General features: G+C 37.5%; 1 protein-coding gene across 2 annotated transcripts in view; it reads left to right on the top strand.

Annotated features, from left to right (window-relative positions):
• The first annotated feature begins 21,649 nt into the window (after nucleotides 1-21,649).
• Nucleotides 21,650-27,288, top strand: part of SEMA3C (semaphorin 3C) — a 124,062-nt gene continuing 118,423 nt past the window's right edge. Inside the window, exons 1-2 of one of the 2 annotated variants that reach the window (XM_015878047.2) lie at nucleotides 21,650-22,024; nucleotides 25,042-25,182. In XM_015878047.2, coding sequence (XP_015733533.1) covers nucleotides 25,080-25,182 — 103 coding nt within the window. In that variant the 5' untranslated portion in view covers nucleotides 21,650-22,024; nucleotides 25,042-25,079. Of the gene's footprint in view, nucleotides 22,025-25,041; nucleotides 25,183-27,288 lie in introns of those variants that run through there. The other variant, XM_015878131.1, reaches the window with a different exon arrangement.

The raw sequence follows: 27,288 nt of genomic DNA on the forward strand, positions 1-27,288 counted from the left end.
CTCCCGCTCTGAGAGCAGAGCAATTCCAAGACCACCTCATGAGATTCAGTTTGTACAAGGGACCTGATGACATATATCCCAGGGTCCTGAAAGAGCTGGTTGATGTGGCTGCCAAGACACTTTCCATAGTATTCAAATAGTCACGGCTGTCAGACAAAGTTCCTGGTGACTGGAGAAAGCGAAACCAGTGGAACTATACAGGTAATGGTGGTGACTATGTAGAAAAATATTGTTCTGTAGCTGAGTTTTTCCTCTATCAAATAATGTTATCACACTCTGTGTATGTGCTGTTGTTTCCATAGAAATAAATGAGGCATTGCTTTTGGAGTGATCTGAATTTTATATCTTGAAAAGCAGATAAATTCCCAAACAGGCATAATTAAGTATAAAAGCATTTAAAAATAATATTAGTAATTGAAAAAAAAAATAAAAATCTTCTAATTCATTAAACTTATCTGACATGACAGCTTGACGCAGTAACAAAAACTGACTATGATCCTATATACTAGCAGAACAGAACCACGTGATGTTTTTTCATTTTGCATTATCTGTGGAAAGTTTCAGCATGGCTGTCACTGGTTTTCCTATGTGTGACATGGGCAGTGTCATTATGTGTTTATTGGTTACGCAGTTTGATGTTGTGCTCATTCACTTCTCCAAAATTCCCAGCACAAACAAAAAGGCACCACTTGCATCATAAGCTCAGTGACTCATACCACAGCATCAGGCTTCCTCTTTATTATACCTGGAACTGCTGGCTTGACCCAAGATGTAACAACTGTTTGTAGAGGAGAGAGAAAAAAAAAAAAAAAAAGTTGCAGTTTCCCTTAAGCGTAAGCAGAACTGGTAATAAGAAACGTCAGCTTCATTGGGTTAACAAGGTCACGGAATCATTTACGTTTTGTCTGGCGTGTGAGTTTCTGAGTTTCTGTTTAGCTTTTAAACAAAAGCAATTATTGTGCCAGGAAGGAACGGAAGAAAACTCCAACAACTTTTGTACAAATAAGAATTCTCCAAGTTAAGACAGTTAAAAAATCTCACTGTATCTTGGAAACTGTGCCACAAGTGTGTTGTGAAAAGCACAATTAGAAAACAATTAAGAATTCACTGCAGACAGAGCAATCAGCACTCTTTTAAGCTGAGCAAGTACCAGTGCTCCTGTTATATTTTGTAACTACAAATTTACTTAATAGATTGATTTTATTTTAACTTCGGAAGGTCTCGAATATTGCCAAATCAAATTTATCAGCTATTTTTCTCTCCCTTGTCCACTAAGTCAGAGCTCTGAATTCTTGTTGCATTTGCATGATGAACATTCACAAAAATTTTGCAAGAACGCTTTTCTCCATCTATTAACCTTATCATCTTCTTTTTCTCACACCTATACAACCAGTTACCTTTATGGTACATCTTAATATACATCTACCCAGTGTCATTGAAAGTAATGTCTTTGAGATGTCAAATTAAATTAAAAAATAATAATAATAAAATGAATAATCTTATTTGTTAATAATAAAAATTTAAAAATTACAGAGGAAATAAAAGTTACTGTTCTTTGCCAATCCTGAAATCACCATAAAAATGGCAAAGATGTAAGTACACAAAAATCTGATGCAAACAAAAGAATGTTAAGTATTACATAGTTTACCCATATCAGGCTAGCACAGTCAAACTATACTTACAAACATCAAATGAAGCAGAAGCACGGTACAGAAAGGGAAACTTTTATTCTCTATCAAAAGGAGATAAGAACAGGTTACTCAAGAAGGTTCCACAGGAATTACTAATTGATGTTTGGCAGAGAAAGGGATTCAGTGGGAGTTAATAAATCTCAAGTACTATCAATAACCTTTGTGCTTCAAGGTTTCATTGCAATTTGTCACAGTGAACCCAGTACTACAGCCAAGCAGGAACAGGAGTTAGGCAATCCACAGCCTTCTGCTGGACATTTGGGAGAATTCCCATGAAGAAGCACCTTGAAATCCTTTGCCTGTCAGACAGATTGACTACACAGAATCATAATCTTTTTTCTGTNTCTTAGAATTGCCTGGTTTTTTTAACAACTGTCATTGTTAACAAAAACAACTCAAGCTTGAAAATCCAAATCTGTATCAGTGCTGGCTGCCAGCTCACGGTATTGAGTAATGCAAGTGTTAGTCACAGCAGTGGAGTAACACGGTAATGTAAAACCTCTCCTTTCTGTTCACACCCCAACATTCCTGGCATTTGAGCCTGGACTGCCATGGAAACAAGTGCTGAGTCAGACGGGGAGGATGGAGAGAGAGCTGCTCTCATGTCCTGCATGGGGCAAGCCCTCTACTCCTGCACAAGCAGAAAGCCACATCCGTCCCATCATCTTGATGCAACCATGAGGCCCATATCTGGGCTTGCTGAGAGATTTTAGATCTTCGATCTTATAACAGTAGCCCGGGGATTTGGGGAATGGCTTCTAAACAAGAGCACTTTTTTTTTTTTTTTAAGAACTTCATGGCTGTGTCCATGGTCCAGGCAGATTACAGAGGCTCCAAAAATTATACCCAGATCTCATTGGGGTAAACTGACATCATTCTATTGGACTTGCTCATGCACTCTCTATAGTCAAGATGCTCAAAACTGACAATATGCAAGATATATCCCCTCATCTGTAAATTTTGTACTGCCTTTTATCAGCGTATAGAAAAAAAAAATCTGCCAGTCCTCAAAGGAAAAATATGAAATTTAAGTTCTATTCTCTTTGAGTTGTTGGAAAGTTCAATAAGTGATATTCATTTTTCCTGTGAGTATCATTCCTCCTTCATAAGTGCTCTTCTTTCCAGTATTTTCTCCCCCAAAAATCATGAAGCATTTTATGAGCTCTATAATAAAACTTTGTTCTTCCATGCTCAAAATACCCAGTCTTTATTGCAATGGCTGTGATTCAGTGGAGACTGTTTATCTGCCTGTATATTAGACAAATGAGAAAAAAAATATATATATGTATTTTTCTGTTATAGAAAGCTAGTGCATTACACTTGATGGCTATCTAGTATAGCTCAGTTCTGCAGTACTGCAGACATTCTCAGGATTTCTATTTTATTGGAATGCATCCACATAAAGAGTATGAAGCATGAATCATTCTGACTTAGTCAGCACATTACTTTTCTGGGAGGAGACTTGAAAAATAGTGTATCCATGGAAAACCAGAGGAAAATGTAGACACCACTATAAACAGTACTTTCATTTAGTTGGAATTTGCCAAGGACCATAGAGCTAACATCTCTGTTCTTGCTAATCAGCAATTAGGATAAGTGCTAAGACCTGCAATTTTGCAAGTCTTCAGATGTTACAGGAGCATTTTCACTTCTCAAGATCAGACTGAAAATAAATTATGGGGTATTTAATAATGGCAGATGATCATCTTTATGTCTCATCTAGCTCTGAGGATCATCATCAAACTACCAGAGGAGAGTAAGATCATTTTAATTATAAACTTTGAAGAAGACTTACTTATTATTCTTCATTTTCAGAGCTCCTATATGTCTGCTTGCTGTGTGAGTCAAAATCCCCAGGCACAGTACATTACACTTTTGCATTGGACTGATCCTCTTAAAGTAACAGAACAAAAAGTAAGGAAAAGAATCCCCTTACTGACTTTCCATATGGAAAACTTTCTGATCAGACATGTTTGAACACAAAGTTGTATCCATAATTTGCACCTCTTCTTTTTCCCTAAATTCTCTAGACAACTTGGAAACCTGCATTCTTTAACGGCAGCACTGCTTGAAATTAAGTTAATCTAAGACATCTTTTGTGCTAGTTTTCAACATATTTAATAAATAAATAAATAAATCATGTTCAGTAGTTAGTAACTTTTAACTAGTATGGCCCAGTAATGTCTCCAAAATGTTCACATTTGGACATATAAGGAAAAAGAGGATAAGAGAAAGCATGTATGATATGATATTTCACACAAAATTATGTGTCTGCCTCCAGTGACCTCCAGATTTATTTTCTAAGTGATCATCCAATCTGTCTGTAAACCCATATAAATACTTTGCAAACACAACCTTTGGCAAAGAACTCCAAAGTCATAAAACCTTTTACATGAATAATCATCATTTTTTGTTTGTTTTGAAACTCTCTACTACTAAAAGATAGTAAACGGGGACCAGCTGATGAGTCTCTCTTGTACTGAAAAATTAAATAAATAAATAAATAAATAAACGAAAACATGATTGGATCCCTCTCTACACTCTGTACAGGATTAATTTTTTTTGCAGATCTTTGTCATACACCTTGTAAGCTTTCTCAGAAAGTCTGGTGAGGTATTTTCACAAGCTGCCCAGGGAGGTGGTGGAGTCACCATCCCTGGAAGTTTTCAAGAAAAGAGTAGGTGTGGCACTGAGGGACATAGTTAGTGGGTATGGTTAGTGGGCATGTACTGACGGTTGGACTAGATGAATTTAGTGGTCTTTTCAACCTTCATGAGTCTATGGTTAAGGAGGTACAGGCACAAGATGTTTTGCAATGACTAATTTTCTAGTTATTGCAGAACATCTCTGACTAAGTGAATGGCTCTGTATGCACTGCACATTACATTTTCTTTGTTAAAAAAATGTACATATTCCAAAAACTATCTCATCCACCACTGAAACATTACACCTGAATTCAACATTACATTGCAACAAACAGCAGCCACAGTGGCAACGCCTTCTATATGGTGCTCACATATTTTTTAGACAATGGGAGCATAATTTTATGCTGTTTGCCATAGACAATGTTTTTGTTCTTTTTTTTTTATATGAATCAGAATTGAGGAGAAAGGGTAAATATGTGCTCAGTGCTTGTTCTTGCTGTAAAAAAAAAAAAAAAAAAAAAAAAAAAAAAAGAAGAAGAAGAAGAAGATAATATCTGAGCTGCATATCTGAATATTTCAGCACCTTGTTTTTAGTTCCTCTTGATACAGCTCCTCCAAAGCCCCAACATGAGCTTTTGGCAGTGATTCTTGTTCTCATGCATAATGTATGCAATGTTATCGCTCCTCATTAGATCCTATTGATTCACTTTGGTTTTAAAGGAACCCAGGATGAATACCTGTCAGCTCAAAGGAAAATCAGTGACACACTTTCTGCTTTCACAAATAATTGTGTAACTATTATAATATGCTGTATAAATATTCTTATTCATGGACAGAGAATATAGTCCCAAGAATATGAAATGTGAAGAGGCAAAATACAGATGAAGAAGGAAAAGGCTTGCAAAAGTGCTAAAAAAAATGAAGGAAGAAAAAAAAAAGAAAAGAAAAGAAAAAAAGAAAGTACCTGCAAAAAATAATTGACAGGTTATTTTGTTTGTTTGTTTGTTTGTTTGTTTGTTTTGTTTTGTTTTTATTTTTGTTGTTGTTGTTGTTGTTTTTTAAGGTCAGCATTTAAATTGCGGGCAACTGTTTTTAAAGTATCGTAAGAAAGGACGCCAGGTTGTATAGCTGGCTTTAAATGGAAAACCAGAATAAGGTGTAGCGTACGAAGATCAAAGAGAAGGACAGCAATTGTGTGGTGTGCTGGCTGCCAGCACAGGAAGCTACAGTCAAGGCAACTAAGTCAAAGACACAGTGCAGTTATTTAAAAACAGAAATGAATACAGCATGTCCCTGCTTGGCATTCAGATCTGTCTGTAACTCTGTAACTCAGGCTGGAAGTAAACTCCCATTAGTGGGAAAAGTAGAGGGAGAAAACATAAAATGGTTTGCAGATCTGGTTGTCTTTATCTTCATTAGTAAATGGCCAACCCAGCGAATCCATTCCAGTGTGTAAATGCTTCAGCAAACCATAAAGGAAATGGGGGAGAAAGTGGGAAGAGAAACACAATAATGTGGAATAAAAAGAGTTGACCATTTAAAACAGATTGTTTTCCCCTGGTTGTGTTAAAATGTTAGTGGCAAAGTGTCAAGATCTCTTGCCTTGCAAAATAATATATATATTCTCTTTCTTTCTTTCTTTCTTTCTTTCTTTCTTTCTTTCTTTCTGTCTTTGTTTCTGTCTTACTGTTTTTCTGTCTTTCTTTCTTTCTTACTTTCTGTCTTTCTGTCCTTCTTTCCTTCCTTCTTTCCTTCCTTCCTTCCTCTTCTTCTCTTCCTTTCTTCCTTCTTCCTTCCTTCCTTCCTTCCTCTTCCTCTTCCTTCTTCCTTCCTTCCTCTCTTCCTTCCTTCCTTCCTTCCTTCCTTCCTTCTTTCTTCCTTCTTCCTTCCTTCCTTCTCTTCCTTCCTTCCTTCCTTCCTTCTTTCCTTCCTTCTCCTCTCTTCTTCCTGGTCCATCGTCTTCCTTCCTTCTTCTCCTTCCATTCCTTCCTTCCTTCCTTCCTTCCTTCCTTCCTTCCTTCCTTCCTTCCTTCCTTCCTTCCTTCCTGACTTTTCTCAATGATGCTCAGTGCATCATTCATAGAATTTAAGTCTCAAAGGATTCACTCTGCTAGGTGATTCAGTGCCTTTATCTGCTTGCAAGACACAGGCCGTAGGTTTTCTCTAAACATATATTTGTTTAATCACTATAGGTAGACACATGTAGTGTGCCCCGGTGGCGCAGTGATAGGAATGCCACTTTGCAACACCGAGGCCCGGGTTCAAATCCCCCCTGTGGCGCAAGTGGTAGAAGTGCCGCTCTGCTACACAGGGACTCGAATCCCGGGGGTTGAACTCGATGATCTCTAAGGTCCCTTCCAACCCGCATGAGACTGTGATACTGTGTGATACTGTGTGATGAGTACTTCAGTGACACAATTCATTGAAACAAAGCTGGATTTTGATTTTTTATGAGCTTCATGATTGGTTACATGTACAGATATTCCTGACAAATAAACATGAGAAGCAGCAAATAAGCAGCAGAGAATGAGTCATAGAGACTTCTAGCAAAACCATACTGATCAGAATACATGTGATGGTGAAGTTACAGGCTTCAACTTTACCTACTTTCTGCTGAAGTTACAAGCTCTGGAACCAGATCCATTCCAGTTGACACATATTCAGGCACACTGTCTACCTTTTGTGTCAATTGCTCACCTTGCCTCTGCACAGAAATGTCAAACCATTGGTGGATGCTACAGAACAGAGGCAGCTACAGCTATTTTTGTTTTAGTTAGCATCAAAATGTATGTGTCTGGTTAGATCGTTGTCAGCAGTATCATGAATTTTCAGTTTATCCCAGAAGGTTTGTTTGCAAACACTGATGAAAAAGTCTGCCAAGTTAAATACAACTTATATTCGCCTAATGAACTGAAATATATTATCATGACAACTATTTCCTTCATGCCTAATTAGCACGCCCTTGTGGGCTCTAAAGTCTTACCGGTGTTATTAAGTAACTAAAGGTTCAGTTCTTGCAACTTTTTTATTGCTGGGTAGCACTTCATTTCGTGAGCACTCCTATGGACTTTAGGGTTGCTGCAGCTGGAGCTCCTCCTCATCACAAAATAGGATTTTGTCTCAGGCATCTGTCATTATGTAGTATATGCAGGAAGCCTTATATTTTCTTTGATGTGTTTAAATACACTTAATAAACTTAAAGAAATCTCATCTCTGGTAAACCTGTGCATCATTAAGATGCCTGTGCTGTAGGTGGGGAATGTAGTTTTTTGTGTTTTGGAAAAGGCAGGTGGGCAGGGTGTGAAGTTGTAGTATGTACATTATCCTGTCATGTTTTGCTCCACTGTTTCAGATTCCAGATTTCTTCTTCTTTTTTTTTTTTTTTTTTTTTTTTTTTTTTTTTTTTTTTTGGTTTTGTTTTTGTTTCCTTACTTTCTCTGCTTTGCAATTTATTATTATTATTATTTATTATTATTATTTAAAATATTTTAGTTTTTACTTCATACAGTTCGGATATATGAGCATTTGTTTTTTTCCAAAGGCTCAGAAATGCCACATTCACTTCCAAACCTATGTCTCTTCTCAGACAGCAGTGCGGTTCAATGCTGCCAAATCCAAACTTGTGGGCTAGATGCCTTGTTTAACAAAAGTAACCTGAAACTCTGTAAGCTTTTTATAATGCTAACATCTGCATTTATTCAGCTGCAGATTTTATGCACAAGGCTAGCTCATAACTGGTGTAAACAAGGATGGCTTCTCTGAAGTTGGTGTTGATTGCTTCCACTTACACAAGCTAAACATGTGATATTATATTCATTAATTCTCTTCCCTTGAACAAAGTTGGTCAGATTGTTTGTGAGGTATTCATTCATAGACTACCCACACATACTTTCACTATAAATCACAGCTCTCAATTACAAATTCAAATATGTATCATTGCTATGATCAGGGACATGTTGAGACAGTTTCATGTGGCACAGAAGTTTACTGAAACCATCATTTATTCATAGATTTTCTATTAAAAAGGTGAATCTCAGAATGTTTAACTCTGTTATAGCCATCTTTTTGTACATAAAACAAGCAACTGTGCTGGCTCCTCCTGCCACGCACCATACCTGCTCAAGAATAGCAAACAGAAGTAAAAGATGAAAAAGACAAAGTGGAACAAAACAGCAGACTTAGAAAATCATAGACTCCGAAAGTTTGAAAAAGACCACTAAGATTATCTAGTCCAACTGTCAAAACTTCCCCACCATGCCCATGAAACCATGTCCCTCAGTGCCACATCTGCTCTTTTCTTGAGAACTTCCAGGGACAGTGACTCCATCACCCCCCTGGGTAGCCAGTGCCTCACCTCTCTTTCAGAATTTTTTTTCCCTAAATTTCTTCTTTACTACCTAGATGGCAACTGTAGAGACAGAGGCAAATTCACCTTACAGAAGCACAGTATCAGGACAAGGGGAATCAAGGAAGGGACAGGCCAACACCAACATCAGGAAAATAAGCTTAGATATGAGGACAAGCTCTGCTATGAGAGAGACAAAATGCAGGAATGGGCTGCTTAGGGGTGTCACTGCCATTCAGAGAGTTCCAAAATTGTCAGGATATGGAAAACTATCATCATACTCGGTGGCTGGATTTGACATCAGAGTTGGTCTGGCTTTGAGAGGGAGTCAAATGAGATGAAATCCCTGAAAATCTAAGTCATGCTGTGATTCTGGAATTTAGTTCAATTCACTTATAGGGTGCCAAAAGTGTTGACAGTTCCAGTGACTACAGATGAGTAACACTGCATTAACATGAATGTAGTTTACAACAGAGCTGACTCACTCCTTTATGATGGGGATTACCTTTTATGTTTTAGTATGATTTGATGTGATGCTATGATAGATGGTATAATATATAGTATAACTTATTTCTCTGATACTCTCCCTTCCCCAGCAGATGACATTCTAATTTATGTGATGCTCCGATAAAACCTATATCCTAGGCAGATATTAGGAATAAGAAAATACTTTGGGGTATTTTCTATGCAATACACACTTGCTGATCCAGTGCACTAGTTATGATAGGTTGGAAGATTTTGTTTCATCCTCAGAGACAGATAACACAGGCCTGAAACAGTCTTATAAGAATGGAGTATTTTTGTTTCTGTAAACATTAAATGCCAAAGGATTTGAATTGCTTTTGATGTTAAAAATTAAACAAACAAACAAACAAGCAACAACAACAACAACAACAACAAGAAACAAAACAAAAAAACAAAGGGGTATTGGTTATTAATGCATTTTTTAAAATCCATAGATGTTAGCAAAGCATTTGTTTCTAAAATCTAGTGCATATAATGATAACTAGATGTTTGTATTTTTTAAGCACATATAGAGAAAGTGAAGTTTTAACTCAGAATTCCCTTCAATGTTATTATTTACAGTTAATTTTTAATATTACCTAAGGTGAAATATTGACCTAAAAGGAACAAAAGCAGTGAAAAGAATTTTTTTTTTTATTTTTTTTTTTTTTTAGTTTCCTCATGTTGGTACATCCTATATAAAAATTAATTCTATTTGGATGGTGTACATAGGGACATCTGCTCACTGTGTACAGCTGCTAGTCTGCATACAAATCCCATCCTCCTCTGTCACAAAAAATCTACTAACCACATATAAGGAGATCATGTGTTCTTTACTTAATGTTGTTGTGAAAAAAAATAAAATTAAAAAATAAATCATTCTCTTCTGATTGCAATTTACATCACCTTGCACCTGTGCAAACCACCAAATAAGGTGTGAAGAAAGAAGTCAGCAGCTAGGGCCTGAATACTTCTTCACTAACAAAGACACTTTAAAAAGATCACTGTCTAAAATTAGTTTCTACCACAGGAGAAGAAAATTAACATACTTAAATATTTACAAAGTGAATAAGAATCAACTAGGAAGTCAACATCCTCTCTAAGATGTAAATGGAGTCTGACAAACTATTCAGAATGGAAGATGTATTCAACAACTTGAACCCCATTTTCTTTTCATGCATCTTCCTGAATAGACTTGATTTTTGATAACATTCTCATTATTCAAAAATATTTTAACCAGTCATTACCCCAAGTTGAAATAAGCAGGAATGAGTCCTGAGGCTGTTTGAGATGGCTCAGAAATATTCATTTGCACTTTAAAAGAATTTTCTGGCATATTAGAATTGTTCTTTGAATGTTCAGAGAGTTTGAAATATGATGGAAAACACTTTTGGTAAATCTTCTTTCTTGACAGTAATCCCCAGGTTGCTAAATTCATGTCTTTCCTTGATTTGAAAGAATGCCTCATAGATACATGACAAATATGTGACACTATTTCAGACAAGGTCAATTCATACAACTTCAAAACTCCAGGTTATGTTCTGATGCTACTGAACTTTGTTGAAAACTTCTTAAAGTTCCTCAGTGTTTACTTTGAGCTACTTAGAGTCATAATGCATTTTCTTAAGTTTTAAGGATTCACCTAAAGGCAATACAGGCTTAAGTCATATACTGAGAAGTAGATCCTCTCTGAAAAGTTTCTTATTCCTATAGAAAAGTTAGAGAAATAATGGGCTGAGTGAGTTTTCCTGTCTCTTTTGCTGTAGGAGGTAAAGGGACGGCACACAGAACTGGAGGTAAAACTGTGATGCAAAGGAATTAGCTATCAAAGGCATAGAAAAAAAATCTGAAGTATAACTTTGAAAACTATAGCCAAAAAAAAGTAAACACGTAAAAAACCTTTTCCTTTTTAAAAGTCCTCATTTGTATAAAGCTATTGTCCTAAAGACAGGCAGAAACAGGAGAATGGGACACCTGAGTACAAGTCTGAAGTTTGTAGAAGGCTGCGGATCTCCTTCAGAACAATGCCGCAAAAGACAGTAACGGGAAATGTATCCATTGGCCTATTGAAACCAACGACTCCTGAAGTGATAACAGATAATATCCTTCTAAGAGAGGAAAAGTAATAGCTCTTTCATACCTGACTACCCTGCTTGTTTTCAAAGACAGTTGTAATGAACTGCCTAAAATAACATTTCATGAAGTAGTTCTGTGTTTAAAGTTACTGGCAAAGTGTTGAAAAACCTTGAAACCTGTACCTAATGTATGTTGCCAAGATACATAATATTTATGCTAAACAGAGAACGAAAACAACAGAAGGGAAACACCGCCTTTTTACTATTATTAAGATATAGTGTAAACCTGTTACTAATACAAAGGAGAAAAATAGCTTGGCAGAAGACTTTTTGCTCACAAGCAGGTACAGAAACCATTACACATTCACACTCAACTGAATCTTAAAGATGCGTTGGGTGCTCTGGATAGAAGTGCTTGCATTTCAGGCCAACCATAAGATTTTACAGCACTTCAAAGACCCCACAATTCCAGTATGATTTCCTGTTAACGGCTAATATTTACATGTATCTGAAAACTCCAGTTTCTCACCTATTACTTGAGACCTCCAACTAGATAATTAATAATTATAATATCATTATAAAGGCAAATAAACATTATGAGTTTGTTCAGGCACATAACAGTATCCATTCAAGTAGGTGTACAAGTCATTCCACAGGTGGAGCAAATGCAGCACTCACAAAAGCAGTTGGTCATGGAGTTTTCTGACTGCCACCTATTCCCAATCAGTATGACAAACATAGCACTCATGCCTTACTCATATTGTATACTGGAATTTATCCCAACTGTACCATTTCAAATTTTTCTTGATTAATATAACAAAAATCTTGGCATTCTTCCTCAAGCAGAAAAAAAGGTGGAAAATGTGAGGCTGCAGATTAAAAAAAAAAAAAAAAAAAAAAATCATTTATATGAATTCCATTATATCAGTATCTAATGGCAGGATTTACAGAACAGATAATGAGGTATCATTGTCTTGGGGAGCTTATATAGTTCTTGCAAATACATGCAGGCATTAGTGAAAATTGTTAACTCATAACTCATTGGACTTATTGGCTTCACCAGAACAATAACTTTTTTAGTGAAACTGCCATAATGGATTTTCAACTCCTATTGTAATAGTCCTGCGATGAAAACATGGGTTGAAATTAAAAGAATTTAAATTTTTCACCTTGTTATTATGTAAACATTAATAATTATTCATAAAACTAAACAGATGACAAAAGGACATGTTCAGCCACCACTTCTTTCAAATAACAGGCTCCTGCTGGAACTCTGTACTATTCCATTGGATGTCAATAGGAGAAAAGATCTGACAAGCTGGAGAATATCCCAAACTTATCCAAAATCCATCTATATTCTACTTGCCAAGTTTTTTTGTTTGCTTGTTTCTTTTGTTTTGTTTTGTTTTGTTTTTTTTCCTGCAGTTTTCATTGACAGTGATTTAGAGGCAGACATCATGAGATAAATTACATAATTCTCAGGAACAGGACAACAAAATACAGCCCTAGTATACTCTAGACACTCAGAATTGAAAGAATGCATAAAAGAAGAGTGATACAACCAAATACTGTGTTTAGAGACATTAGTAACATCTGACATAACAGGGTAAGACACAGACAAAATGCATCAAAAATCCAAAATATACGGCCATGAGACTGTCTTTTCATGAAATGCAGAACTGAAGGTAACATGGTAACAGCTTTTCAGGACTTTGAAAACCTTGGGTAGTACACAATTATTTACTCAGAAGTTTTGTTGCTTCAGACTGAAGAGTTTGCATGTTCCTGGAAGACAATGCAGCATTCACCAACAAGTCACAGCAAGAAGTCACAGCAGCATGTTTTGGGATTTAACTTCTACCCTAAAATTTCTGGTGCAAAGGGAAGAGATAACTTTTTTCCACCACAAAGTTTCCTCATGTCTGCATTTTGATACAGTGCATCTCTGTATTTGTCCTGCATCTCTGTATTCTTCCCGTTCTCTCAGCCTATGTCACTCCTCAAACACTTTAAGAATTCATTCCCTCTGTCTCACACATGCTGTTCTTTACACTAGATCTGTTTTGTGATGTTTTGCTACTTGTTTCAAGGGAAAAGCCTGAATGTATCTATAACTTCCATTTGCAAAAAGTGCATAAACAAGTGTTTCACATCAGCTCTGCTGAGGCATACTTTCTCAATTGCATCCACAGGTCAAGCCACCAGTTTCTGGCTTTGCCTACTTCTGTGGTAATTTCTAAACTGCAGTAGTAGTAATTTGCCTCTCACTTGGCCTTGCATTTTCAGGATATTGAGAAAGAAAATACAAAGGGAACTAAACCAGTCTCAATATCTCATTGAATTATTTGTATTGTATTTCTAATTACAAAGGTATACATATTTATTACTTGTTTAGTACCTGAGTGTGAAACATTGCCATTTCTTAGAATATGTATGTTTATTTTGAGATATTTTTTCTGTCCTGAGTGCATTCATAATGCCTTCTTATGGTAAAATTTAGAGATTTCTTCCAAGATCTAAGATCATTTACATTTCGAATTTATATTCAGAAAAAGAAATAGAAAGAAAAAGAAAAAGTAGAGAGAAAGCAAAAAATATGCTGTGCGTTATATTAGGTCAAAATCAGCCATGCTTTCTGTTTTCATTTGTACTTCTTTCACTTCTGTGTCATTTGAGTCGCAGAAGCATGTTTTTTGGATAATTAGGATAAGAAACTCATTTGTTATATTCCGATTAGTGATCTTTGCCAATTCCAAAGTTAAAATATATATATAAATACCATGCATATATTATGCATATATATTAATTGATGTTGACAAGGTCTTCAATGATTTCTGGAAGTGCTTGTAATATAAGTAAACTCTAAGGAATAAACAGACAGCATTGTGGCAAAACATTACTGAAAATGTTTATCTTCAATTTCCCAAATCTTTGGAAGTACATTAAGATAAATTTCTATCAAGTGTTTTGAATGTTAACAACAGCAAATAGAAAAGCTCTTAAGAAATATTTTCTATTTGTCCTATGCTTTTCTTTCTTTCTTTTTTTTTTCTTTTTTCTTCCTCCTAATTGAATCTAAAGTATTGACAGTGATTAAACATAAAAAGTTATAATTGTGGAGAAGGGACTGTGTTCTGGCTGCCATCCAAACTATAGATTTTTTTTTTTTTTTTTTTTTTTTTTTAATCTTCTTGACTTAAAACAAACTACTACTAATAGATTCAAATAAAGATTCAATTAACAGATGTTCTGGAGGGAGGCAGACAAAAAAAAAGATAAATATTTAATGGAATATTTAATTGAATGTTTATATTGTCAGAGAAAAAGAATTAAATGTAGACTCAGTTTAAATTGTGATTCTTTCAATAAGAATCCTAGAGCAAAATTAAAGTAATAGAAATGTCAGTATGCTAGAAAATTCTTAGACTTAATTCAAAATACTATATTATATGATGCTGTATTTCTTTTGCATTACGAGTCCCCTAAAGCCTATGCTAACTTTGAGTGGTCAATTAATAAAACAAAAGCCAGAAATCACATCTTAATCTGCTATGTCCAATAAGTTTGTAGATAATGTGCTATGACCTGTGATTTTTTTTGGCCCTTCTTTTTTAAATAATAAAATTTGATTTTAAGCTGATGACTTAATGTTGTTTTAAATTAGCCCATATCTTGATTGTCCTAGAGCCTAAAAACGTACAAATAATCAGCACTCTTTCAGACTTCACTGAACATCCTCTGACATCATAGGCTTTCACTATCCAAGCCAAGAGTTTGCTCATGCATTTTAGGCCACATATTCTAAAGAATATCATGGGGTAGATTTCAAGAAAGGAATTGGTGACTGAAATATGATAACTTACTTATCACACTAAAATAGCATCATTGAAGAGCCTTTCAAAACATCTACTGCACTGAAAATGTAGGGGGGAATGTGGGGGGGAAAGAAAAAGGGAAAGCAGAAGCTCCAGTCGCTGTGAATTAGAAGCATCTGGAAGTATTATATGAATTCCTGTCTGTGACAAAGGGAGAAAAGTGTTCACATGATCAAGTATATAGCACAGAACATGAAAAAGACAAGAGCTTCCATTTTATCTTCTTTAGGACCTTAGAAGAATGCAGAGGTATCTATATAATGAAGCAAAATGATCAGTAGAGCTAAAACGTCAATACAACATCAACTGAATCGTGCTGATTCCAGGATAGACTTTGATTCACAGCAAACAATATGACATCCTTTTAAGAAACAGAAAAGAACAGTTTGCAGGAGGCAGGAATGCTTCCAGCTGTGGTCAAGAATCAGAACTTGAACTCCATGGTATCTTGATCTTTTCCACCTTTTCCCTTATGGAGAACTTTGGATTTGTATGAAAATTACCACTGCTTGCTTAAGAAAAATTAAGAACAGAGATCTACTTAAAGATCCTGACTGTAGCAACAGCTAGGGTGTTATGCCAAAGGAGCTTGATGAGTAAAGAAAGAAACATCTCTGGGGACTCTGTGTCCTCTGATCCGTACACACAGATCCTCAATATCTCCTGGGAAGAATGTGCATTATTCAGGTTGTTCCAGACTACAATCTCTTTAATATGCATGGGTTAAGTTATGACCTTTTCCAGTAGCTGTGCTTTTGTTTCATCTCGAGATAAGTTCTGTAACTTCTCTTCTGCATGTAAAAAACTTCTGAAGGAAAGTAGCAGGGACAGTTTTCAAAAGGACACGCTCAGAGAACAAGGCATTTCCGCCCTGCATACTCCTAAAGTAACAGCTTCCAGTACCCAGACAACATGCAGTGAGCAATTCGCTAAGAAATATCATCAGTACCTCTTAGTCTCTACTTACCAAGAACTTAATAAACTAAAGACTGCACCATGTGCCATCATTACTGTTCATTTGACAGTGGGAAATAGGACTGGTTTGGTATATTACCTGGGTCCAGATGGGAGAGATGGGTAGCTTTCTGTTTTAAGGCTTCTGGGACAGTTTTTATATAAACAGGTTTTGTGTTTCAAACTCAAGACAAATGAAACCATAACTTATTTTTTTTCTTTTTTTTTTCTTTTTGCCAACCAGTGAATCACATAATACTCTATAAACAGTGAAAAAGCTGAATCATAGAAAAAAAAGGTACCTTTCTGAAACCTCCTTCCAACGGTGAGAGGAAGTGATGTGAGCCCTTAAGCATGTAGCAACAAATCCTGCATCAGGCTGGGGAGTGGCAGCTCATACTGGAAGCTTCCATGACATCCACAGTGCTGTCATTGGCCTCATCTATTCAACATTAATCTCTTCTCCCTAATCCTCCTACCTTTATCTTCCTGTTTGGATTAAAAGATCCTTTGCAGCTTCTGTTTTCTACCCCTGTGGCCTAGTAGATCTCCTCATACCACAGGACCTTCATTCCAAGTTCTTTCAACACACAGACAACAAGCACATTATTGCATCCTCTATGCACTTGTGGTTGTATTTATAGCTTACTTGGCCTGAAGCCATCCTTAGAGTGTCAAGGACCACCCATTTTCATTCAAGCATTCTTAATGCATATTCTTATTAATTCACTTATTAAGCCCAAATAATGATGACTTGTTTTATTTGTTAAAAGCTAAAATCCAGCTTTGTCTAAGCAGAGTGGCTCCAGTTATATCACTGACCTCATTTAGTCATACTTGCTAAAAGGTGGAAAATCTGACCAAAAGGCTGTGCCTTTCCTAGGAACAGCAATAATGTGGTTGCCTCACTGAAGAGGGAGGGCCGTGAAAGCCTGGTAACATACCAGAATCAGCTTACATCTTTTGTACAGACACAGAAGTACTTATTTGATGATGACCTTAAAGAAATCACAATAGGTCCCTTCCAACTCGAGATATTCTATGATTCTCTGACAGAGCTCACTGTGAAGTGCTGGCACAATGACTTCCAGGGAAGCTATTCAAAGCTGTGTCAATCTGACCAGAGACAACTGGAGTTTTATCAAAATAAGAGCGTTTGCCCCTTTCCCAGACACATAATAGCGCTTCATTAATATGGTTTCGCTGATCCTGTTCGTAAGTACCATATTTTTCTTAAACTATGAAGAGACAAATTGTCTCCTGCAAATGAACTTTCATTCAGTACAAAGTAGTAAAAAGCAAACTGTTTGGTGAATTCAGTCTGACAACGTATTATTAGTTACATTCCAGAGGTTTCATAATGCTTTGACCTTTTTGATGAAGCCTTGTTCTTCATGAGCAGTCCTTGTTTGACCCATGTGAATAAGCCCATTGACCAGTCAGGACGCATTATGCCCAAAGACCTCACAACATCTCTGATCATTCAGAAATATCACCAACAGCTTTATCTTTAATATTTCTGGCAATCTTTGGACAATTTTTTATGTATAAAAATACAGAGCGCAATTCATATGAGCAAACCTTAAAAACAAAAATCCAATAGCTTTCCTAAAATAAACTGCTGATACATTTCACAATTTCTTCAGCTCTTATAACTGTGGAAGAAACAAAGATGAACTAATTGAATTACATAACTACTGTGTATTTCTATGTAAGAGGATTTGACACATACATGAAGACAGAAGAAAAAGAACTTAATACCATTTTCTCTGACCATTTAGAAAATGCACATCAGATACGTATGCAATTCCTCTGATTTTTAAATAAGGACTGGATCACATTTGATGGTCACTTTAATGTCTTTACTATTTCTTTTTACATTTATATATGTATATATATGTAAAAACATATATGTATATATTTGTATATATACATATATAATACTTAGCATCTGACCTTGCTTGAGTAATAAGTCTGTGCGTGTATTCAAAGCAGAAACTGAGTATTGAACCTCCTGTTAATGAATAGTTATTGTAGATCACAAAAATTACCTGATTCTTCTCTACCAGGCCTTCTTTACCATTCAACCTGTGTCTTTGGAGATTTCTGTCTTCTTCCTCTACCATCTTCATTGCTCTCATCTTTCAAAGCTGTGTTCCTTATGCTCCCACTGCCTCCAACAATTTTTCACTTTTTCAGGAGTGTAAAACCTAAGTGGGGAAGAAAAATGCAAACAAAAACAAAACATAAAAGTCAAACTGCAACCAAAATCTTAAGTAAAAGCTCTGATCTGCCTTTCCTGGCTTCAGTTAGTGTTTAGGTCTAAAGCTAGGCCTGGGTCCATTAGGATAATTTGTTTGGGTAAGAAGCAAATACCATGCACAGATACAACAAAATCAGCATCTGGTTGTTTTGGCCGTGAGTGTCTGCTCAGATCACAATGTGGGGTCAGAACTGTTTCAGATCCAAAGCTGAGAGCAAGGGAGTGACTCTATCCTGTCACACGAGATGCCACATGGAGTAACTGCATGTAGTTGTAAAACCCACATGCAATCCAAATCAGGATGAGAAGCAAAACCTACAGCATTCTGCCTGCTTTGTGAATATATCAATTATTAAAAATCATCTGCAAAGCTGAGTTGAATTTAATTATCCTCATCCCCACTTTAGCCAGAAAAATACACAGCCTGGAAAGCAAGTGACTTGCATACTTTTCATTTCACTCATAGGGCTTATTCGTGCCAGTAGATATTGAAACCCCACCTCATGGTTTGGAAAAGTAATTTCCATTCCATGAGTTTTGCTTGAAGCTAATGCATGCTATTAGAAAACATCTGAAGTAAAACTTTAACCATTTCACTCTGCCCAGCTGTGAAGTTCAAACTGCTTTTTAAAGTTAATTATCTTGCTCTGACCTGCACATATGCACGTTAAATACAAATAAATCAATATGGCAGGCTTATTCATGTCTCAATTTGCTTTTTGTTTTTTAAATTAGCATACTCTTGATTTGCCTAACAGATATACAAGTATGATGGTATCTCACAGATTAAAGTTTTGTGTTTGTCTCTTTGTAGTTCATTTACCGTTCTATAAAATCCAAAGTCCTTGAGGGAGTGTCGGAAATCCCCATAATTTTCTTCAGTGTTCCATTTTACCTTTTTATCTCTGATACAGCTAGCACATATGTAAAAGAAGTGCAGATAGCCAGATGGCTCCTTGGTATTCATATATACCAAAGTACAGACCAACACAAGTGACTTGAACTAATGCTGACATTGATTCATGCCTGAGTATTTTGTTGTCCTTTCCTAAGGATGCCTTATTAGGAACATGTGTCTGTGATCTTAACTACAAAATGTTTCTTCTGAACTTTTTCTTCTCAAAGTGTCAAACTTTTTTTTTTTTTTTTTTTTTTTTTCCTTAAGGCTAAAACAAATATTTGAGAAGGATGGTTACAATCACCATAGTTTTCACTGTTGGTTATTTTGTAGTACCACTGTCCTTTGACTGGCATTGCCACCTACTACAGTTCTTCTAAAAAATTCTACTAAAAGAGAGGTTATTTCATACATTTGCTTTGTGGTTTTCTGTGCATTCTCCTCTGAATCAGCCTGCATAGACCACAGCAAGAGAGAATATAGAGTTAGCTGATTCACTTCTGCTGCTTGGCGTGGTGATCTCTAATTGCACTTAGTTGTGGGGATTTTCCAAAGCAGACAAGTGACTTCTCCTCTTGCCAGGTTGCTGCTGTCAGATTCTGAGGCATTTGAACATTACCACATCTCAAGAATGTGTAGCATCATGTTCACAGCCACGCCACTTGGCCATTGAATGAACAAGCTCACTGGTGCGTTAGTTTAACAGCTCTCGATGGCAGCAAATGTCTATGCATTTTGTCAGAGTTTTTGTGTTAAACAGAACTTGAACAAAAACAGCAGTGATCTGGAGATTAGTTCACTTAGTAGCATCAACTACTCTGTCCTCAAAATGTGATCTGAAGTGAGTAAAGTTTTTCAAAATTCTGAACTCCTTTCTTTTTGGGAATCAGCTGCAAGCCTGATACTTCACTCCAGAGGAAGAAGCACCCCAAACATTCAGGTTCTCAGAGATTATGGATGTCTCATAAGGCAGTAGTTTCTTGTTGAAGAAAACACTATGCTAGCCTGGCACTGAATCCTGGGGAAGAAACTTTCTGAACAGTGTGACCCCAACACATGTAGGCAAAGTTTTACAAAGAGGCTTGTATACTGGCCACAAAGACAGCCAAGTGCATGGACTAAACTTGCTCAGTAAAGGCAGCGCCCTATGGCTACAATGCACTAGTAGCATGAGCTGTTTTAGTTAGTATGGCTAGATAATAATAGCTGGAAACAAAGCTGTAACTTGAGAGTGGGCACTGATCCACTCTGAGTCCTTTTTTACTTGTTAAGGTACTTCTGCCTGTAGGACAAGGCTCCATAAGTATTCAGAGATGTTCTCCTCTGAAGTAGTGCTGCAATAGCACTCAGCTGTGCAACCCTCATCTGGATTATTGAACACTTTCCCCAGCAAAAGTGGAAATCTTGATTCAGAAGAACTGTTCATTTGAAAGGTCAAACCAAACCAGACTAAAAAACAAAAAACACCCAATTAAGGAAAACCTTTCCACAGGCCTTGGCTACCAAATGGTCCAGAACCCAAATACCACTGCTTGAAACATCCTAGTGGCTTTAATGAAGAGATGCTGCAATTCCCATTTTCAAAACATCTTGGTTAAATGTTCAAAGTTGTCTGATCCCCAACAGCACAAACCCCACGGAAATAAAAAAGAACCGAACAACAAAACCAGGAAGTCTGCAAGAGGTAACATTCAGGACCTCAGGCAAAACCGAGCTGCTCCCACTCTCCTGAACTGGGGAACAGATTTTGAAAGCCTGTGGAAAACTCCTGGTACAATCAGCAGGCTGAGATACGAATCCAGCTACTGCTCCAACACTTCTTTCTCGTATATATGTGTTTTCTTATTTTTTAAGCTTCAAATAGAAGAAACAATACAGAAGAAAGAAAGAAAAAAGAGACATCTCCCCGTCCGGTGCTGGGTATGACCTGGGTTCCTCCTCCCCACAACCCTCGTTCCTTCTCTTCACAGTGACATCTACCGGCCTGCCCCGAAGGCTGCCCCACACCGTCCCGCTCGCAGACCGGGTTCGCTCTTCTCCGGCACGGAGCCCGTAGAGCAGCGGCAGCGCTGCCGTCGGGACACAGCGGCAGCCCCAGGGCGGCTCGTAGCACCGAGAGAAGGAAACTTTCCCTGCGTCTCCCCGGCCAGCGAGCTCCGCGGCCACGAAACACACGCGGGTGCGAGCAAGCAGGGGAACTAAAGAGCAACCTGCAGCCGCCTTTCCACTGGCGCAAGCCGGGTGCTGCTCCCCTAAAAGCCTTTTATTGCGCCGGGAACCCACCCCCAAGCGATCAGGCTGCGCGCCCGCTCTGCGCTGCCGAGCGGAGCCTGGGGCGGGCCGGGCCGGCGGCTCCACGTTCCGCGGGGTGTGGCCAAGGCATTATTTATGAGCTCCAGCCCCTATTTGCTCAGCTAATGATGCACTGCCGTGTTTCGCCTCTCAGCGCGGCGGTGAGAGCTGGGCAGCGCTGTAACTGGAAACCGGAGCTTTCACCGGCACCGCGCGGCCACTTTCCATTCACTTGTAGGTGCTTCATTGAGGGCTTGCGAGAAGCGCTCCTGGTGCCTTAGGATTATTTTCCGGAGAAGCTGGGAGTACCTTTGTAACCACGAAGAAGAGACACTTTCTTTATTGTTATTATTATTTTATTTTATTTCTTCACCCCACCGTGAGTCAGGTTTGGAATTAAAACGTTCTGGTAACAGGAGTGGAGCCCATAAACTGATAGAAACCAGATAGAAGTCTGTACTGTTTGTTCCTCCAATAGCTGGGTAAGCGTGATTGAAAGTTCTTTTTCTCTGCTGTAATAAATGTGAAATTTGTTTGATATTTGAATTTTCCTACTGTTTGCAGATAATCAAAGTACGTCTGGATTTGAGGTTTTCCTTTTTATTCCTTCCTTTCTTTCTTTTCTTTTGGTGACTGGTTTTCCTTATGGGGTGTCAGAGTAAGAGTGAGGCTGCAGCAGATGACACCTGCACAGCACTTACAGCAAAGCTGCGTAATACTTTCCAAAGCAAAGCTGTGTGCTGGAAGCAGCCTCTATGACAGGAAAGCTTCAGCACTTCAGTGTTGGTTTGCTCATTTGTTTAGAACTGAGTAAGATCTAACAGCAGACATGAACAGAAATGGAATTAGATATTGCTTTTTGTTTGTCCCAAAAGATTATTTAAGAGGACTTGAGAAGATTTGAGGTCTGTGTGTTGTCAGTGCAGATCATGTGCACGGGACATGCTGAATATAGTATCATGACTTAGTGAGATAAATTCAGAGCTGGGATATAAGCCCAAAGAGAGATTCAAACCTGCAGTGAGTTTGTGCTTAGTTACTAGATGTGTGAATCTCTGAAATGTAACTTATAGCCATTAGGTACTGACATGTCAGGCACCCTGAGATACTTCTGTGGCACTGTATGCATTTATTATTTATGTGTCTAACAGCTGGGTAGGAACCATGCTGCTTACAGCCTCAGTCTTACATTTGCCTGTCACTTCTGTATGAATGGTGAAGATGTGTGATTTGAGCAATGAAATGTAGTAATGTTTCACTCCTGTAGCTGATTGTGCTGGAGTTGGCAGGAGGCATGAGAGTGGGAGGGAAAGAGTGCTGAAAGGTTTATTTTTTGTTAGTATTATTTCTTACAGTATCATTTAAGGGAAGACAGAAAGCCACATGCTTGCTCCTCTGGCTTTTCATCTCTATTGCAAAGAAAGCAAAGTGCTACTACTGTAAAATACTAATCCCATTGCATCTGTTAAATCACATGTTCAGTGTGATTGCCTATTTGTTTTGGCCTGACAAAGCAATCTTATCAGGATTTAATGGCCTCTCTCTCTACTAAAAGGGGGCTAAGTTAAAGGATATCCCATGGGCTGGTTGCAAGGTTTTGAATTTAAAGCCCACAAAGCAGCATTAATGTTGGAGTTCATGCAGCTTGTTTAAGAATTATTCTTGGCAAAAGTCTTCAGCTATCATTTTATTAGTTAACAGACCTTTAGAAATAATTTGGAAGTGGGCCATGATGAATATATTTCTTTTGTAGACCAGCTCTGTATCTGGAAAATTTCTGACACCAGTGTTTGTGTCAATTAGCAGAGTGGTAGCATTCCTTAGTCTGAATGCACATCTTAGTACTCCAGAGCTAACTGGGCAGGGCAGGGTATAGTGTGGACTACAGAGTTGTGCCCTCCTGTGTGCTCTCTTCATCCTACACCAACTTAGCATGAAAGTCTAATGCAGCGAGAAACCTTTAAAAATGAATTACAGTGTGTGGATAGGGAATGACAGAGCTGGTAATGAGAGACGGAGCTTTTACCTCTTAGTGATGTGGATCCAGCCTGAACTGGTGCTGACCTAAAGTAATTCCTGCCTGACAGATGGTTCCTGCCATGATGGGGTGGTTGCAGCCAGTTCTTTTAGAAAAGGTTTGAATCTCAGAAGAGACTTGGTGAACAAAGATGTAGAAGTATCCTCTTCCACTGGAGGGACTGCAGTGCTAGGGTTGAGGTAAAGAAGTGTAAAGTGATTGCACAAACAATACTTTTCATTAAAGAAATATATAGACTTTAAAAGTATCTTCTGGCCTTTGGAGTTGTGTTCTTCAAGGTGCTGCCATTTGCTATAGAACTAAATATATTACCTGATCAAGGAATAGATGGTGTCCAGTAGAAAGGCTGTTACTGCCGAAAAGAAAACTTTATGTATTTATATATATATATATATGAAGAAGACTAGGCTGAGCTGAAGAAAATCACAGACACTATGATCATAGTTCTCATAAGTAAAATAGAATTTGAACTTCGCAATTTTTGGAGAGGTGCAGTTTATGAGCATCATAGATACGCAGTGTTCAGTTACTAACATTTGGGTTTTATGGGCTTAGACCAAAGTTGACTAGAATTGGTAGGAAAGTGACACTGACTCCAATGAGCTCAATCCCATTGTGAGTCTTTTTGACCTATGAAATGGTGCAGATTTGTTTTGGAGTGTTTTCTGTTCTCTGAAGAGCTCAGTATTCTTAACAGCTTCCCCCCTGTAAAATGAATGTAGATTAAGCAGTTGTATAGGAGGAGTAGCCCAAGTATCAAGTGTTTACACACTGTCCAACACAGGGCAGTTTTAGTGCTCTGTAAAAACCTTGAGAGAGAAAGTAAGTGTCCCAAAAGAAGCTAGTCCAAAAAGCAAATGTTGATAAATAGTTTCAAGCATGTTGAAATACTTTTGGTTTCAGTGCTTTTGAGATTAGTGACGTACACGTTCAGGATTTCATCTTAAAAGAGGGTATAGAGAGCTATTAAAGCACTCAACCCAAACTCAATGCTCATTTCCAAACACATTTGATTTCAAATGTTTTTAAAAAAGAAAGATCAAATATGAAGTTAACTAAGGCAAGAGGTCTAAAAATATCAGCCAGCTTTTTATTCCTGAAACTTTATCTCCTGTCCTTGCTTTGCTCTGCCTTGACATTTAGTATAATTATTTTTCCAGCAGGTGGAATTGTCTTTATTTAAATAATCTGAGTCTAATGCTGTAGTCTTCTGTAGCCAAAACTAAGGCTCTGTAGGCTCATTCTAACAGCAGAGAGCTCTTATTGTGCCAGCACAGAGCACAGCTGGAGAAGACCGTTTTCAGATCTATAAAGAAAAAACAAGAAGTGCTCTACCTCCTTCATATTATCATATATTATGGCATCAGATGGGAGAGCATTGTAGCACAGATTGTTCTGTAGCGCTGTTTGTGCTCCACAAAATCGCGTAACAGCATGTAATGCCAATTCTTTTTCTTTCAGGTTTCTTTTCTTGGATATTAAGTTGCAAATCTGAAGAGATGGCACTTCTTGCACTGCATGCAGTGATTGGGATATTTATTTACTTTAGCAGTGTAAAAGGATCTTCCCAGCCTCAAGCAAGGGTGTTTTTAACATTCAATGGTAAGCAAAAAGATAAACATTCGTATGTTATGATTGAACTTTTTTTTTTTTTTCTCCACCTTCCATTCAATAACTGAGTAAAAACTGTCTATTTAGTCTGTGCCTACAATTAACTATTTTTGGTTTGTGTTGTTGAGGTGCCTGTCAGTCTAAATTTGATTCTCTTCTGAAGTTTATTGCTACTATGCATGCATACCTTTTATTTATTTGAAATAATAATACTCCCATTTCTTTCTTTAAAGTAATAATCAATTTTCTTTATTTAAAAGTTATTATGACTTAGTAATGACTAAAGGTTTTATTTCTTACCCTTTTTTTGGAAAGAAAATGTATGTAAGGTACATGGTGTGTAATAGAAATAGTAAGTTTAGTTACGTTCACTTGGTGCCCAGCTGAGTTATTTTCACTATGAAAATGGAACTGCTTGAAGATTGACCAAGACAGCAAGACAGAGTCCTTTGGCAACACAGATTTTTGCACACTTGATAAAATGTGTTGGATGTACTTACCATTTCAAACCATGGATGCCTGTCTTACACAAGTAATTAGAATAATTGTTTTCAAAAGAAATGCATGTTTACTTCTGAAGTGATGAGCAATGTGTTATTAATCCAATTACTCCAGTATTACTTTAATAGTAAGGTAGTTTTTTCTTCTATCATTAAGCCCTCTGTTAAATGCTGATTTTAGGCATCATGTGAGAATGTCTGTGTTCTCTGGAGTTCTGTTAAATTTGAACAGAACTTATCACTAAATACAAGGGCATTCATTTTCCTCAACCCTTTCTGTTTTCTGGGATTGTCTCTGAGGCTTGATGGCTCACTGCTACCTTCATTGACAGGCTCAACTAGGATGAGCTGTATGGTTTGCGAGCATGAGGCTGTCTTGCAGATGCCATTCCCTGCCATGGGCATAGTCTGCGTGCTCAGATCAATCTTTGAAGTACTATTTTGACAATTGCTATTGTCAGGAAGTACTTCCAATTGCTACTCACAGCAGCGGTTATTGCATGTACTCTTGGGTCAGGGAGGTGTTGGAATGAAGCCTGACAAGTGCAAATATGAAATAGACCGAACAATGCGAGGTGTTCTTTGTTGTATGTGTAGGGCTTGAAGTGTTTGAGTTCAGTAGGTGCTTCTTGGTGTGGCTTCAGTAAAGGCAGTGGTAAAACTGGTATTCGAAGAGGGTGCTGCCAAATGAAGAAGCAGGTGGGAATTTCCTTTCCTTCTGGAAGTAGTGGTGATTTGATGTAGATGGTACTGATTCTACACAACTCAATCTAGAAGCAAATTTGGACATGATTATGTGCTGCACTTACTGGCCTGTCATGGTTATATGAATTAGACTGGTTCAGAGTTGCACATTCTGTTCCACAGTGGCCTGGGTTTCCCTTGATCTGTTATTGGAGTGTGAGGTAGGAAACACTCAAGTTTTCCCATTCAGGCTTGTGAAAGAATTGTAATAAGGAGCAAGTGGTTTTAGCCTGGGCTAGGGAGATCTGTGTTTCATTCTGAAATGCAGCTTCACCCATAGGGGCGGGGGTGGGGTGGCAAAATTCAGGAAAAAGTAACGACAAGGTAAATTGAAACCTTAGTTTGTCCTGGTTGAAAGGAGGCTGTCCCTCTTTCCTCTGAAAGGAGCTGTGAAAGCTCTGTGTCACAGAGAAGGTACACTGATTACAGATTAATCCTACTGTATCTTTTACAGGAGTTGCATGGTTTGTTCCATGGCCTTGTTTTTTAAATCAATGCTTTGCGTGAGTAGAGCTGATAATCCTTTTCAGTGAAAGTAGAAAGTATTACCTAAACATAGTGATATTTCCTGATTATTTTAAAACAGACATTTAAACTTACCTAATACTTATTTCAACATTCAGACTTTTCTTAAAATGTGTGCATATATTTATATTAAAATCTTTATTTTTTCTTTTTAAACGAGTCTGTCAAAGACAAAGAAGAAATTACACAGGCATTTTATAATAAATCAAGTAACGTCTGTAATATGACTGATCTTTCCATACAAGATGAAAACAGTGTTTATTTTTAAGCCTGATTTCCAGATGGTAAAGAAGAATTTTCTTTATGTGAAATGAGAGTTTGCAGGTTC

The sequence above is a fragment of the Coturnix japonica genome, chromosome 1 (assembly GCF_001577835.2).
Source record: "Coturnix japonica isolate 7356 chromosome 1, Coturnix japonica 2.1, whole genome shotgun sequence".
NCBI classification, from domain to species: domain Eukaryota; kingdom Metazoa; phylum Chordata; class Aves; order Galliformes; family Phasianidae; genus Coturnix; species Coturnix japonica.